Raw genomic sequence first — 14,031 nt, 5'->3', positions numbered from 1 at the left:
GGACCTCACTTCCGCAAGACTTGTGGTCCCAAAAGCTAACGTAAACAGTCACATTCATTTGCTAATCTCTAGCCCACTTTTCTAAGTCTATCCAGTTTCTCACATTACAAGTGACTGATAACAATCTGCCTCTGTTATCTGGGTATAACACTTGAGCCATTTAACATCATTGCACCATGTACCACAATCTATTGATTCTTTGGAAAGAACAAATCCATAATAAAATTGACTAACCTTACACTTTACAAAAAACCTTTCATCTAAATTAATCTCTTTTGTTCCTGACTGAGAGGGTTTATACACCTCCAGAGGATTATATAGTAGAATTTTCTACAAAGTCTTATGACCACTATATATGTATTAGTTTCTATTCAGCAGTGGTTTCAATTTGTTTTCTTGAAGGAAAGTTTTATTTAAAAATTGTATTTCTGCACAAAGCTGGTCTGTCGCTGGATTAGAGCATTTACTTCTGTCTCAAGTTTTATTTGAAAGTAAAATTGGGAAAACCTATGAGAGAAGGAATAGAATACAAACAAAGCGAACCTTAACAGCATTGTTGCTGGAGCTCTGTTACTGTTTTCGTTTAATGTATTGTCATCTGTATTCGCAGAAGCAACAAAAAATGGAGATACAAAGGTGATCTGATGTGCTGAATTTGATTCATCACACAACAGGCTGCACTGTGTTAACATTAAAAAAAAATAAAAATCTACAGAGCATAAACAACCCCCCCAAACAAGCAAAATGCTTTGTTTCCTATCATAATTGTCATCAAATTCCAAGTTACCTTACAGTAAACCTTGAAATACAATTACAGATACAAGAGAAGTGGTGAATGCTCTCCTGTGCAAGAGCTATCGTGATGGTACATGGCAGGCACCCTGAAAAAAATCTCAGTGCTTCACTCTGAGTTCCTGGTAGTTACCAGAGTTCCACAGAGGGATGAACTTACTTTCCCCATCCATTTGGGGAGTTGTCCGAGATGGGAGTGAGAGGAAAAGTGTACCTAGGACATGTGATAAAAGGGAAAAGGAGGAGGATGTTGAGAATGGTTTAGAAGGGCGTGATAAAGAGGAGAGAGAAGTACAATGTGTTACCATGAGTCAGAGCGGAAGATACAGAGGTACAGTGATTTGAATAGCATCAACAACAGCAGAGTCAAAAAGAGCTGGCTCAAATAAAGAGATTATAGTGACTTTAATGAGCAATCTGGGGTAGTGAAGGAGGGCAGAATCAGAAATAAGAAGTTGGAGAAGTTGGGGGTAACCAGCAGTAAACACTATTCCAAAGTGTTCAGGAGCTGGAAATAGCAGAAGTATATATGGGTAACCTGACAGCAGTGCTTCTGGTAGCTGTATTTACAGAGACAGGCTGAATCTCCATGTTGACTAGGCAGTCTGAAGTGTAGAGATAAGATTCCTCCTCTACTACCCTGTGTGCATCTTTTATTGAAACTTGGACTTTTGTACTGGGTCCTGTGTTCCTTTACATAGCTTCCTCGTTTTCTGCTGTGCCATTTCTAGGCAAGCCCCAAACTTAACAGTCTATTCCAACCCTCCTCACTGCAGTACAAGAAAGTATGGAAGTACAAAATAAAGCTCACTCAAACATTATTAGGCATATACTTGTGACTTTTGACTTGCAGCAAAAAAAAAAAAAATCAAGAGTTTACATAGGGTGTTCATGAGTGGTAGATATGTACTTTTATGGAATATATACAGTGAACAGAATTTGAACTTTACAACTAAAACAGCAAACAAAGCTTCCTCTTACTAAGATCCTTCTTGCTTGGAGCAACATATGAGTTTGAAGAAAAGCTGGGCACCCACCAAAGGAAAGTCTCCAGTACCAGTACTCCAGTACCAGTACGGGAGAACAAAGAAGTCCTTTGTTTTACTTTTATGAATGTCTTATGTGGATGCCAACAGCATACTGTAATGTGTGCAAGCCAGCTTCTCTTTTCTTCTCTGCACTAGCTGTCTCAAGGATCAGCACTTATTTTTACTTATTAGTGGAGTTCACATGGTCTTGCAAAAGCCATTTGCCAGTACCCTCAGTCTGTATTCCAAAATAGCCAGTGTAGTTCTGAGTTTGGTTTTCTGTTATATAGGCTATGGCATATTTCATGTGGTACTTACTATCCAGCCCCAGGTGGTTATTTTTTCCCTCCAACATGTATACTTCTGAGTACAACTCAAATGGGGGGGAAAAATCCAAACAAACCCCAAACCTCTTACAAGGACATATGTCAGGACATGATTCAAAGATGCTAAGAATATATACAGCCACCTGAATTCTTTGCTTATTTGCCATTCACCTCTGAGAAGGAATTTACTGAAAGTAATACATACTCTAAGCAGGCTGTAACTCGTATTTCATGAATTTGCTTTAGGTGAACCAGGAGAAAGAGGAGAAAGAGGATTTCCAGGCAGAGGACTTAAAGGTTACCCTGGACCAAGAGGTCTTCCAGGTAAATATAACAAGGATGAGGATAAAGAAGAAAAGATGTAGTAAAAATTTACTCAAAACCGATACCCCAAGCTGCCTTGAAAAGATAAAAAGTGTCCATTAAGCAATAAGCTTCCAAATAACAGTACTTCATAATTTTTACTTCATAGGTAGTAATACAGTCACAAATCAGAATTAAAAGCTCTTTTAGTAAAGAGCTACCACCCCATTTATCTCAGGGTAGAAAGATTAGGAAAAATGTATACAAAGCATTAAAAAAAAAAAAGAGGCAATCACACGTGTGTGTATGTATACGTGTGATTGCCTCTTTTTTTTTTATATAAGTATTTATAAAAAAAGTAAAACAAAAAAAGGCCACAAACCCCAGATTATCTCACTGGCAGCCACAGCAGTCTTCAAAATCTCCATTCATAATTTAGGACATAGGACATTCAAAATACAATTATCCTTTATTTTTGTGGTAATTAATTGCAGTGTTATGTAATAGGGGTCCAGCACAGATTCTTGCTGATAAGTGTAGCACAACTGGCCTCTAGTGGCCAGTGAATGAAAATAAACATGTTCTTTCCATCGGTATCTCTCTACAGTGCGTTTCTGTGCGTATATATAGACAGAAAGTACCAAAATTTGTTCTCTTTGTAAAAGAAGAAAAAAAAAATGAGTTGAGTATATCCTGTCAGCTAGGACATCTGTGAAACTTGGAGTTGTCTTCTTTAGATATTTATCAGGGGAAGCGGCTTTACTAAAATCACTATATTTCATCCCTTCATTGAAGATTTAGAAGTAAAAAGATACTTTAGCGCTCAGCAGTTCCACTCTACACATCTATTTCCCCAACAAATCTGAGTGGAGAATAAAAATAAATTCTTGGTACGTCTCTTTCTGGAGCACTAACATAACTCTGAAGTAGTGAGTAGCATCTGCACCTTCATACGCATCGCCACCGGGGTTGTCTGCAGTGCTGCAATCAGTTATACTGCATAGCTTTTTACAGCAGCAGATAGCTGGAGTATAGTTGGAGAGGGTTGGGCCTGAAATTTCATTGCTGTAGATGTGTAAACACAGCCTGGTTGTCTATTAGAGGAACACTGTCCCTCTAAGTAGGCACCTCTCTGGGGAATCCGCTGAGAGCAGTAAAAAGCCATCTTCATACAGCTTTTAAGAACAGGATGTGCAGTAAAGCTACATGGATACTAAGCAAGTCATATGCTGCCAATTTTGAGACCTGCATCCACTTTTCCAGGTGAACCAGGCAAACCCAGCTATGGGAGGGAAGGCCGTGATGGTGAACGAGGTCTCCCTGGGGTGGCCGGTCAGCCTGGGGTTCCTGGTCCTCCCGGCCCTCCCGGCCCTCCTGGGTACTGCGAGCCGTCGTCTTGTAGAATGCAGGCTGGACAGAGAGTTGGTAAGAACATGAAAGGGCCATGAGTGGGCAACGCAAGTGCCACAAAGTGTCGGCATCAATTTACTTCCTGCACAGACAGCTGAGAAAAAATAAGGAATGAAGGAGAAATACAAACAAGGAGAAACCTTTCAACCAAGGTTTCAGTAAGGCATTTTTAACACAGTGGTTGTACATTCTTTCTAAAGGTGTACTTAGCAACACAAGCTGGAACAATGGTGCTTACAGAAATACACAGGTGATGCCTTCTGGCTCTTTCTCCCTTTGGGGGGGGAAAAAAGGCACTTGTCTATTTTTTTTTTTTTTTTTTAATAAAGAGTTTCTGTGATTTCTCCTCCTCCCCTACTTTTAATTCCTATGTATGATGTACAGTGAAATAATGTGACTTCAGCCATCAAATAAAAAAGGAACAGTTTATTTACTTCAGTTGTAGCTATTCTTTTATGCTTATAAAATAAATTCCAGAGCACTCCCAAGCAAATTACATCACTTCATGCACAGTCATTTCATTGTATGTATGTATGTGCTGTATAGGATATGCTACGCCTCCCTCGGCTCTTCAATTCAATTGTAGAAACTCAGCTGGGAGGCTGTTCTTGTGAAAACCTGCCACCCCTGGCACCTTTTATGCTGTAAACCTCTGTAAAGGTATGATCACTGGGTTCTCATGAATAAGCCACGTGGAATAACCTCTTCATTTTCCACTCCAGTTTGTGTTGCATTCGTAATTTTGTATGAAGCCTATTCCAGCTTGCCTCCTTCTGTGTTAAATTAAAAGGCTAGAAGCCACTGTCAAGGGAATTTTAAGTCCTAGAAATATAAAAGTTTTATAGTAGAGATTACAGATTTCGAAGTAACATCTGTGGTTGTACAAAGAAAAGTACATAATATTTTAATTCCCTGTTTTTGTATGTATGGTTACATTCAATACCCAGAAACAGAACAGCTAGAAGACCGCCATTAGGCATCCCAAGTTGCCTTTTTTAGATAAACTCAATTTTAGAGGAAAATGTGCAATGTGGATATTTTGTTTCTCTCTGTATAAATTAAACTATTTGTGGTTTTGACTTGACCTTATCTGAAGTGTATCCTCTCTCAAAGACAACAGTGAAACCATCCTAGGATGTTTCCTTTTATTTCGCTATTAGTCATCCGAATTTTCAAATACAAACTTCGGCACACTTGCTTTAAGCACTGATTTTTTTTCCTAGCCTTTCACTGTCTGCTTATGTTCAACATAGTTGGCTTGTATATAATGTGAGAATATAAAGACATAACAAGATCATTTGAACTACGCATTTTGCATGTAACGTATAAGACAACACTAAAGGGAAAGATGCTGGTATAATATATACTCTAAAAGGAATTATTGAAAAAAACTATACATAAGCCTTCCCCAAAACAAAGCTCTAGCTGCATCTAAGAGCACTTCTCTGGCACCCCATGTGTTGACAGAAAATGCCTAAATAGAGATCACCTGGGAGAAAGATGTCTGATAAAGCTGCCTACTAAAAGAAAGTATATTTGCACATTTATTAGAGACTTCTGAGAATGAGTTACATGGGATTAATTTTGATAATCTCTTTATGTGGGCCCATGTGAACCTCATGAGGTTCAACTAGGCCAACTGCAAGGTCCTGCACCTGGGTCAGGTGCCCCAGTATCAATAGAGGCTGGGGGATGAAGGGATTGAGAGCAGCCCTGCGGAGAGGGACGTGGGGGTACTGGTGGATGAAAAGCTGTCTAGTTCCACAGAAGCAGCACCGGCTGCGATTTCAGGGAAAAGATGGGGGAAGAAAACAGGCCTAAAGAAACGCGCCGTCCTTCCCAGGGACTCTGAGCAAAGCCTGAGACAGAACGGTTTTCCTGCACCTCCAGGCTAGCCAAACTCTTTCATAACCGACATCATCTACTTTAATACTACAAGAAATCATCAGAATAGATGAGAGCAAAGAATTTCATGCTTAAGAAACAAACAAATCCAGACAAGTGCATACAGATGATTAGCTTGTTCACACATAAGGGTGTTCCATAAAATTTCAGAATTATGTCAGTTTTTACTGATTTAGGGCACGGTCCTCAAAAGTACTCCTTACTACGTAGCGCACAAATAAAACGTTAGCAGTGATGACAAACTGTAGTTTCACCAGCAAACTTTTATTTTGACTATAAAGTGTGTAAAACTGTTAAAAAGAAAAAAAAAACCCAACTGGTAACAGAATGAAAATATTATTTTCCATATGTAATGCATAAACATAATGAATCAAAAGAAGCAAACCCCCCCAACATTTATATACAAACATGAAGTGCTTTAAAAAATAGTCTGAAAAATGCATCAAATTCCACAATGGAGAGAAACTCATGTAGGAGAGAAAACATTCATATGTAAAACCCAAATAAGAATTATTACAATCAAACAAATTCAACACTGAGGGTCAACTCAATGCAGAATCTATATAAGTGGATAGCTTAAGATTGTGACAGATTTTCTGCTTTCAAGCTGACTCATGAGTTTTAACTTAAAATACAGAGCTGAAGAATAAATCCTCAGGCCCATTGTAAGTCAGTGTGGGACACACTGGTTAATCTAAGTACTTACCAATTCCGAATCTTGTGCAAGAGCAGAAATTTTTTATCTGAAGAATGGTAGAGCGTATACCAAAAATTACCAGGAACTGACTTTTAGTAACAGCACATTCAAGGAAATAAAGATTTGGAAAATAAAGACAGGATTAGGAATTTGAAAGAAAGGCGTATCAACTATGGTGATACAGAAAAAATAGTGCTAGTTTAAATACATATATTTAGAAGGCACAAAGCAAAGAGACTGAGAGGTTTCACAAGCCACTGACAGCGTGCTACCCGTTCTAACCAGATGCTCCTGGAATCTCGGTGAAGTCCCGAGTAAATCTTGTTCTCATCTCTTTCTGGTTCAACGTTATAAAATGCTATGAAAATTTTTGAACAAAAGACTAATGGAAATCACTTTTACCCATCAGGATCTCTGCCACTGCTCCTAATTCTCGAGGTTTAACTGCACTGCGATAAATACATATTTTAGCTCCCCAATTACTTGACTTAAGTGTAGGCAGGAACCAAATGTTCAACATCTGTCCTCAAAATGATAACCACTTCTTCACAATCCAATCTGGTATATTAAAATGGTGACTGCAATGCTTTCCCTAGTAGGCTACTAAGAAGTATTAGTAACACTGCTGCCCAATACTGCACTGAGATATATATTGTGTGTGTGTGTGTTATACATACATAGTTTATATGTGTATATATATATATAAAAGAAGTTTTCTGCCACAGCCATCGCTGCAACCAAGCACAAACTGCTACCAAAAGCCCTCTGTAAGTATTTCACAAAGGCCAAAGTCTCTCTCTAGCCAAAGGATGAGTGATGGCTCCACGGCACGAGTCGGAGCATCCGAATGAGGCAAGAAAGCAAGGGGGGGGAGAATTCCACTAGGTTTTGCTTCCCTGAACACCCTAGTTGTGATTGGAGTTTACACAGAGCCAAACACGGATCTACAACTAAAATGTGCTCTTCTTTCAAAAAGGGAAAGTGTCAACAGCTGGTACTTTCAAGGTTGCTTGAAAGACAGAGCGAACAAGAAACCGAGTCCCTTGGCTTCAGAGACAACGGTGCTGGTTCCTCCTAGCAGAGCCTAGCAGTTGTGCTCCGTGTACAGACATGCTGCATTTTTGCAAATGTTTTTAAATTGCTTAGATAATTGGGTGATGTGCTTGCTTGACCTGCTCATCACTGTATTCGTACTTGGCCATGAGGTTTCTGGTTCCTTTACACTTGAAATGCAGTCACTGCATCTCCTCTGCTCGTGGACCACAGGTAAAGAACAAATGTCTATTTTGTAAGGCACATGACGCCCATCTGATTTGTTACAGCTTCAGTTTTATTCCCCTCCCCTCAATCTTTTGTTTTACTGTTCTGTTTTGCTTGCTGTGTATACATTTAAAAGGACTAGTCAAACTGGGGCAGCTTTAGACAACATATGAAGCAAGCTTGCTGAAGCCACCATGAAATTTGAAGAAAGAAAACCATGTTAGCAGTCCAGTTATTACCTAGCATCCTTTAAAATGCCATTGCTCTGGGAGTTCTCTTTTTTCTCCTGGGAGAGTTAGGCAGCAAGAGAACAATGAAAATACCTAAAGTTACCTAAACAGTTCAGTGAATCAGTTTCTTGAATAAAAGTGGTTATCTCTTATTCAGACAGGAAAGTTGTCTGCATCTGATTCAGACATTATATTAACTTCCATAAATTATATATGTAAGGCTGAGGTTTTTAACTTTTTTTGTCCTCCAGGCTGTGGAGCCCTGAGTTTCACCACCCCATAGGAAGCACAAGCCTGACTTTGGTGTGGTCAAAACCAAACCCCCCTCCCGAATTCAGCCAGCCCAGGCCTGCAGCCCTGGCACCGAATGCTCCCCAGGGCTCGCTGCGGTGGCTTTGTGCCTCTCCTTTCTCTCGTTCGCAGTTGCATCCTCCCTCTTGTGATTTGAGACGGAAGGAAAGGTTGTCATTTCTGACTGAACCACATACAGAAAGTATGTGAAACATTTCCATTTCCATCCAGAATCCCATTTCAGATGTAAATGGCCACATAATAATGTAAAAAGCAATTTTCTATCCACTTAATACATTTCCATTGAACCGAACCTTAAATGTTGCAAATCAAAAATATAATGAAGGAAAGAAGCAACCAGTCGGCACGTACTGTGACTCATTCAGTGACAGATGCGTATCATTCGAAAATGAAAGAAAATAATAAGGTATATAATTGAAAATCCTTCAAATATATTGACTGGAGACAGAATATATTTACATTGAAAATTCAGAAAATAATTAAATGCGTTCGTGTTTGTAGAACAGCAGACTCGGAGATAAAACTGCTAAAAGACATGTAGACTACATTCTTTTTAGCTACAAACTTATTTTGGTCTAGAATCTGTAACGTTTGTTAGCAATTAATATTTGAAAACCGCATTTCCTTAAGGTATCGTGAAGCTTGAGTTTTCCACTTAAACACCAACCAAGGCAAGGTCACGGTTAAACTTGTTCTCTCACCCACCTACATGTATGCAGATGGATTTAAACATCCATCCAGTACAATTTAGCTGTAGTGGACGTAACAGAATTCAAGGAAAATTTCTATGACTCAATACATCCAGAATCTAACAAAAACGCGATAAAACCCCCCCCCAAACCAACATTGTTTTGATTCCTGAGATACTTCTCATGTTCTAACGTCGCGTTAGAGCAGCGGTTCTACTGCATTGGTAAAATGCAAGGTTGGGGGTGGCTTTACGTACTATATTTGGAGAAACAAGTTTATAAAATGCTAGTTTAGCCCGTGGGGTTTTTACAAGACTTTTATGTAAACATTACAGAAAAAGGAAAAAAAATGAGTGTACACTGACATGAAAAAATAGTATTTCACCCTTGTGAAAAAGAAGTGCCAAGATATTTTGTGTGATTAGCCATTCATTTAAAAAATATGCTTATTATTTAACAAAGCTGTGCATATCTAACATCTAATACATATCATAAAACATAAAGGGAGAATGGATGATACAATCAATCCTGTTTCCATATCACAGTGCTCTTTTAGCATTGAAACCAAACCCAGTTTAAGACAAAAATACTGGTTCTTAAAACATTACAAAGTAGGCTGCACTGCTACTCGATCGTACGAAGTATGCTGTTGTAATTTTTATTAACCGTAGCGGACTCCCTGCTCCCCTAGAGACAAACATCACTACAGTGGGCATAAACGATGCCTGAAAGCGGGATGTCCCGCTGCTGCGTGTCCGCCTATAAAGTATATATATACAAAACACAAATAAAATCTAAGCAATATTACCTGAAAATAAGTATCCAAGAAAGGCAGTATTTCTGCAAATACTACCATGCAAAACTAAATGGATTTTAGGGGGGAAAAAAAAAACCAAAACCAAACCTCAGGCTCAAGAACAAAATCAGAAACACTGACTCTTGTGCCGTGAGTCTACGCAGCACCGGGTCGTTTCTTGCGCTGCTGAGGGAGTTCAGCCTGGGCTTTATCCTTTGTACTGAAAAGAGGTTTTGAACTCCACCATGTGGACAAAAGGAGGTATGCTGCAGCCTCAGAAAAGTTTCCCTCTTACCAAGTTTATTACTTTCCTTAGGCAAACTGAGTAGTTCTGTACATAGCTATTTGAAGCAAATCCCAACGCGTTCTTAGTAGATGATAACGCAACTTGCCATGAAATATAATGGTCTGACCCTGAACTAGAACAAAACTTAAGAGAGCTTTTAAGAAAGGTTTAAAACATTTTGTCAAAGGTATTTAAGTTCAAAGTCCTGTTGTATGTAAACATTCCCAAATCAGAAAAATATCTTGTGCTACTGGGAAAAATAATCCTCCGTGTTTAGTTCCTTGCAATGCGTGCTGCAGCACAGACTGCTCAAAACAGATAAAGCAAACTGCAAAACCGATTAACATCGCCCTGCCTTCCCCGGCCCCCTTCCCAAAAACTAAGACAACATCGGTCTGAAACGGCAAAGAAATTTCAGGGGCCAAACCTGAAAACCATGCAGAAGCACGTTTCCAGCTACATTCTGCTTTCAATTTTAAAAATATAGAGTAGGAGCAAGCCAGTGCGAAGTAAAGTTAAGCTGGGATTAACTCGTTCTACCCCAGGGAAGAACGCAGCACCTTTAAAAAGGTATCGAGATAGCCCGTATAACAAAATACCCGTTTTCTCACGTGAGAAAATTAAAGTGGGCTTTTAGCAACATAAAAAATAACGCAACAAGATAATTACCAACGTTACCTGCAAATAAATTCAAAGTGTTCAGATACATTTTTAAAAGACCTTTAGTTTTGAGCCTATAAAAAGAAAAAGGCATCCGTAGGAAACATAGATGAAAAAATAAAACTTCTTCAAATATAAAAAGTGTTCTGCTTTCTGGTAAGTTCAAGTAAATTAACATACAGCAATTGCATCCGGCAAATAACAGATGCTTGGTTTCAGCTAGCTAAAAGCCCCAAAATATACACATACCACTAACGCGGCGCAATAGTCGATGTACAGCCTTCCAGGACGGGGGCCGCTTGGAAACCTCTCAGTCACGCGGATACTCTTTACGAGACAGCACCCTTTTCGATATTATCACAGAAAATGAAGTTTAAAATTAACTTAGGAAGTAAAAAAATATTTAGCTTTTTACATACATTGGAATTACTAAAGAAGTAAAAAGAAATCAAGGAAAAAAATGTTCATGCAAGATACCTGACCAGCAGTTCATCTGACTGAATGGAAAACAGTATGCGGGGCCCGGTCGGCCGCCGGTGAGGACACACCGATACGCACGTCGGTGCAAGGCCCCCGGCTTTACTCGCTGGGCTGGCAGAGCTGTGGCCCAGACAGCAGCAGGTGCCGCGGGACAGACAAGCGCTGGGTTTCGAGCCGCCTCGCCAGTTCCCGGCGTTCGCGCAGCTACGACGCTCTGAGGAGCGGATCTGGAAAGGCGGTCAACGCCGCAGAGCAAACCAAGACGTGCTCCATGGGCACGGGAGGTCTGGAAGGGGAGCAGCGCGTTTTGTGCCAGGCCCAGGCGGGACCACTTGCTCCAAGCACGCCCTGGCCCCAGCGGGACGGGTCCCACCGCCCGCAGAGCGGAGGCGGCGCTGGCCTGGAGAAGGGGCAGCCACTGCCTCCGAGGGACAGCGAGGGGCGAGCAGAAGAGGAGGCGTGAGCTTTGAGCCGTCCATCCCCCTCCTCACGAGGGACAGACGAAGCACCCTGCTCCCGCCAAGGGGTCCCCAGCTGCCGGGCGTATTACAGCTCGCAGATTCCCTTCAGGGGATGGTTTCATGGTAAGCCACCAGTTTCTGCTGTCCTCCTTCCTGCTGCCCTCTCCTGTTCCAGGTGTTTACTCTCAGCCTTCAGCCTCCGTGTTTACTCAAACATTGCTCTTGCGCCAAGCACCTTCTTCCCTCAAAACAGCTAAGTGATGAGCACATTAGGTAGCACTCCCAGGTTGCTCGTAGGGTACGCTTTCTCTCTCAGAAAGTGTGGCTAGGGCTTACCTGTGCCTCCCAGCTACCCGGGTTAACTCTGTCACCTCTTGCTCCAGTCTGGGTACAAGCGCTAGGAACTCTATTCAGAACAAATGCTGACGTATTTTGGTTTTTTGAAAGACTCCCACCCTTCATTCCTTACTGTTTTTAAGGAAAAACCAGAAGTCAGCCAGATTACTGTCTCACAACAGCTCCTCTGGAAACCAGCACGTCCAATTTGGGAACGCTTCCCCGGCGGCTCAGGACTGCTCAAGCACGGAGATCACCAAAACCACTTACCGGCCTGAAGCGGGAGAGAACGACTGGCTTCCTAATGGTGGGGCGAGAGCCCTCACTGCTGCTTGTGTACTACGGGTTTATTTTGAGGTTGTGAGTTATAGCTGTCCGTGTTCTCTCAATAGCACCTTCACTTTCTACTGCACTGTAGCAAATTCCTTAGGACTAATCTAGGATCATCTGTTTCCTAGTTATCAGGAGTGAAACTTCAGCCAACCCTCCTTCCTCCTTTTCAGAATCAGCCTCTGTATGATTGATTTTCTCCATCTTTTCTTTTGTCCAACCCTTTGAGCTCTATAGGATTTACACTTTGTTCTGTTTTGTTCTTCATTGACAACGTCTGGTCCTGCAGGATTTACTCAATGCCTGCAAACTGCATGCAGTCGTGCTCTCTGTAGTGCACCTTTCCAAGGAGGGTTTCGTAATTTTTCGGGATTTCTCTTGAGCTCAATTTTTTGCAACCAGTTATTAGGACCTGTGAGTTTTGGATTCCACTGTTTCCATGTTCTTCTCAAATTTATTTTGGCACACAACTGTTGCAGGAAAAACAGGAAGCTTGTGCCATCCGTAAGACTAGAGGCTTGTGAAGTTCCTTCTTCGACTGTCTCACCGTGTACCCACCATCTCTGCTCTAGAGCAAGAGGTCGTCTTTGCTGTAAGCAGATGTAACAGCAGACTAGCTTGGTTACAGGCAGCAATACTACACTTACTGAGCCCACGTAATGGTTAGAAGACGTGCGAGTTCTCAGCTAGGACCACCGCCACCAGCCCCTAATGGTTTCGTATCTGGAGTATACGTAACCATGACTAAACGAACGTACAAGCCCTCGGCTGGGACAACATCCAGTCAGGAGAGACGCTTCTCGGGGCTACACCTGGCAAATTTCCAGTCAGTCTGAAGCTAAACGTTGGATGGGGTTAGAGAGATCATAAACACAGCTTCGTTTCCTTCTGCGACATCTAGGAAGTGACGGAAACGGTGGGTAGCGTTTGCGGTGCGCGACACGGCCCCGGTTCAGAAGGTGTTGCAGGAGCCTCCTCGAGGGACGTGAACAGAGTCTAAACAGAGTTCCCAGCGCTCCAGCTCAGGTCCTGCATTCGCCACAAATGGGCACGCTTCAAAACTTCAGAACTGCGTTTTCTCCACTTAAACTTCACCACCAGCAAGAAAAATAAAGCCAGCTTACATACTGAGGCATACATACTGTCTCAAGTTATAATAAAATACGTTTTGTTTGAAGAAAGAAGCTTATGAAAATTATTTGGGCCTATTTTCTCCTCTAAGCAAAATAAATACGAGAAACGTAACACATGGAATGCACTCTGGAAAATATATGTCATTTCATAATTACGACACTGCAAATAACATAGAAAAAGGCTCAGTTCTGTGCCTTATAAATTATCTATATACCATGCAGTGTCAAGGGAAAAAAAATGCACCAAGTAGTTCAAAGATTAAATTAACTTATTGAGAGGAGTGAAAGGTGACTGTGAACCCAGGTGTCTGCGCGAGAGGGTTTTTATTTCCCGCTGGTGTGTGACCGAGTCTGTGATATGTGGTAATAGCAATCTGCCGGATTGCATCTTCCGTTGGGTCCCGGTGGCCCCTGCGGTCCGGGTGAGCCTGGCGTTCCCGGTGGGCCCGGCGGGCCGGTAGCTGGTAAAACAAAGCCAGAATTAGCAGAGCGCGTGCAGTGCCCCGCGCTGCGTCGCTGACAGTCGGCTGCGTGCCAGCTCATCCCCGAGAAGGCAGGTGGGTCTGACCTCACGCTACGACCAAGCTCGGGAGGAAA

The 14,031-nt window shown here is 41.6% G+C and overlaps 2 protein-coding genes across 12 annotated transcripts in view; one reads left to right on the top strand and one right to left on the bottom strand.

The window, feature by feature from the left end:
* COL9A1 (collagen type IX alpha 1 chain) overlaps positions 1–4,206 on the top strand; it is a 77,557-nt gene extending 73,351 nt beyond the window's left edge. For all 3 annotated transcript variants that reach the window (XM_075497297.1, XM_075497299.1, XM_075497298.1), the window contains 2 exons: positions 2,393–2,470; positions 3,713–4,206. In XM_075497297.1, the coding sequence (XP_075353412.1) occupies positions 2,393–2,470; positions 3,713–3,897 (263 nt within the window). In that variant the 3' untranslated portion in view covers positions 3,898–4,206. The remainder of the gene's footprint in view (positions 1–2,392; positions 2,471–3,712) is intronic.
* Positions 4,207–9,863: 5,657 nt separating this feature from the next.
* The window catches only part of COL19A1 (collagen type XIX alpha 1 chain), a 212,202-nt gene continuing 208,034 nt past the window's right edge, over positions 9,864–14,031 (bottom strand). For all 9 annotated transcript variants that reach the window (XM_075498152.1, XM_075498155.1, XM_075498156.1 and 6 more), the window contains one exon: positions 9,864–13,895. In XM_075498152.1, coding sequence (XP_075354267.1) covers positions 13,759–13,895 — 137 coding nt within the window. In that variant the 3' untranslated portion in view covers positions 9,864–13,758. The remainder of the gene's footprint in view (positions 13,896–14,031) is intronic.

This window comes from Mycteria americana, chromosome 3 (genome assembly GCF_035582795.1).
Source record: "Mycteria americana isolate JAX WOST 10 ecotype Jacksonville Zoo and Gardens chromosome 3, USCA_MyAme_1.0, whole genome shotgun sequence".
NCBI lineage: Eukaryota > Metazoa > Chordata > Aves > Ciconiiformes > Ciconiidae > Mycteria > Mycteria americana.
Note: the sequence above shows the minus strand (reverse complement) of the source record. Positions and strands in the feature narration are given on the sequence as shown.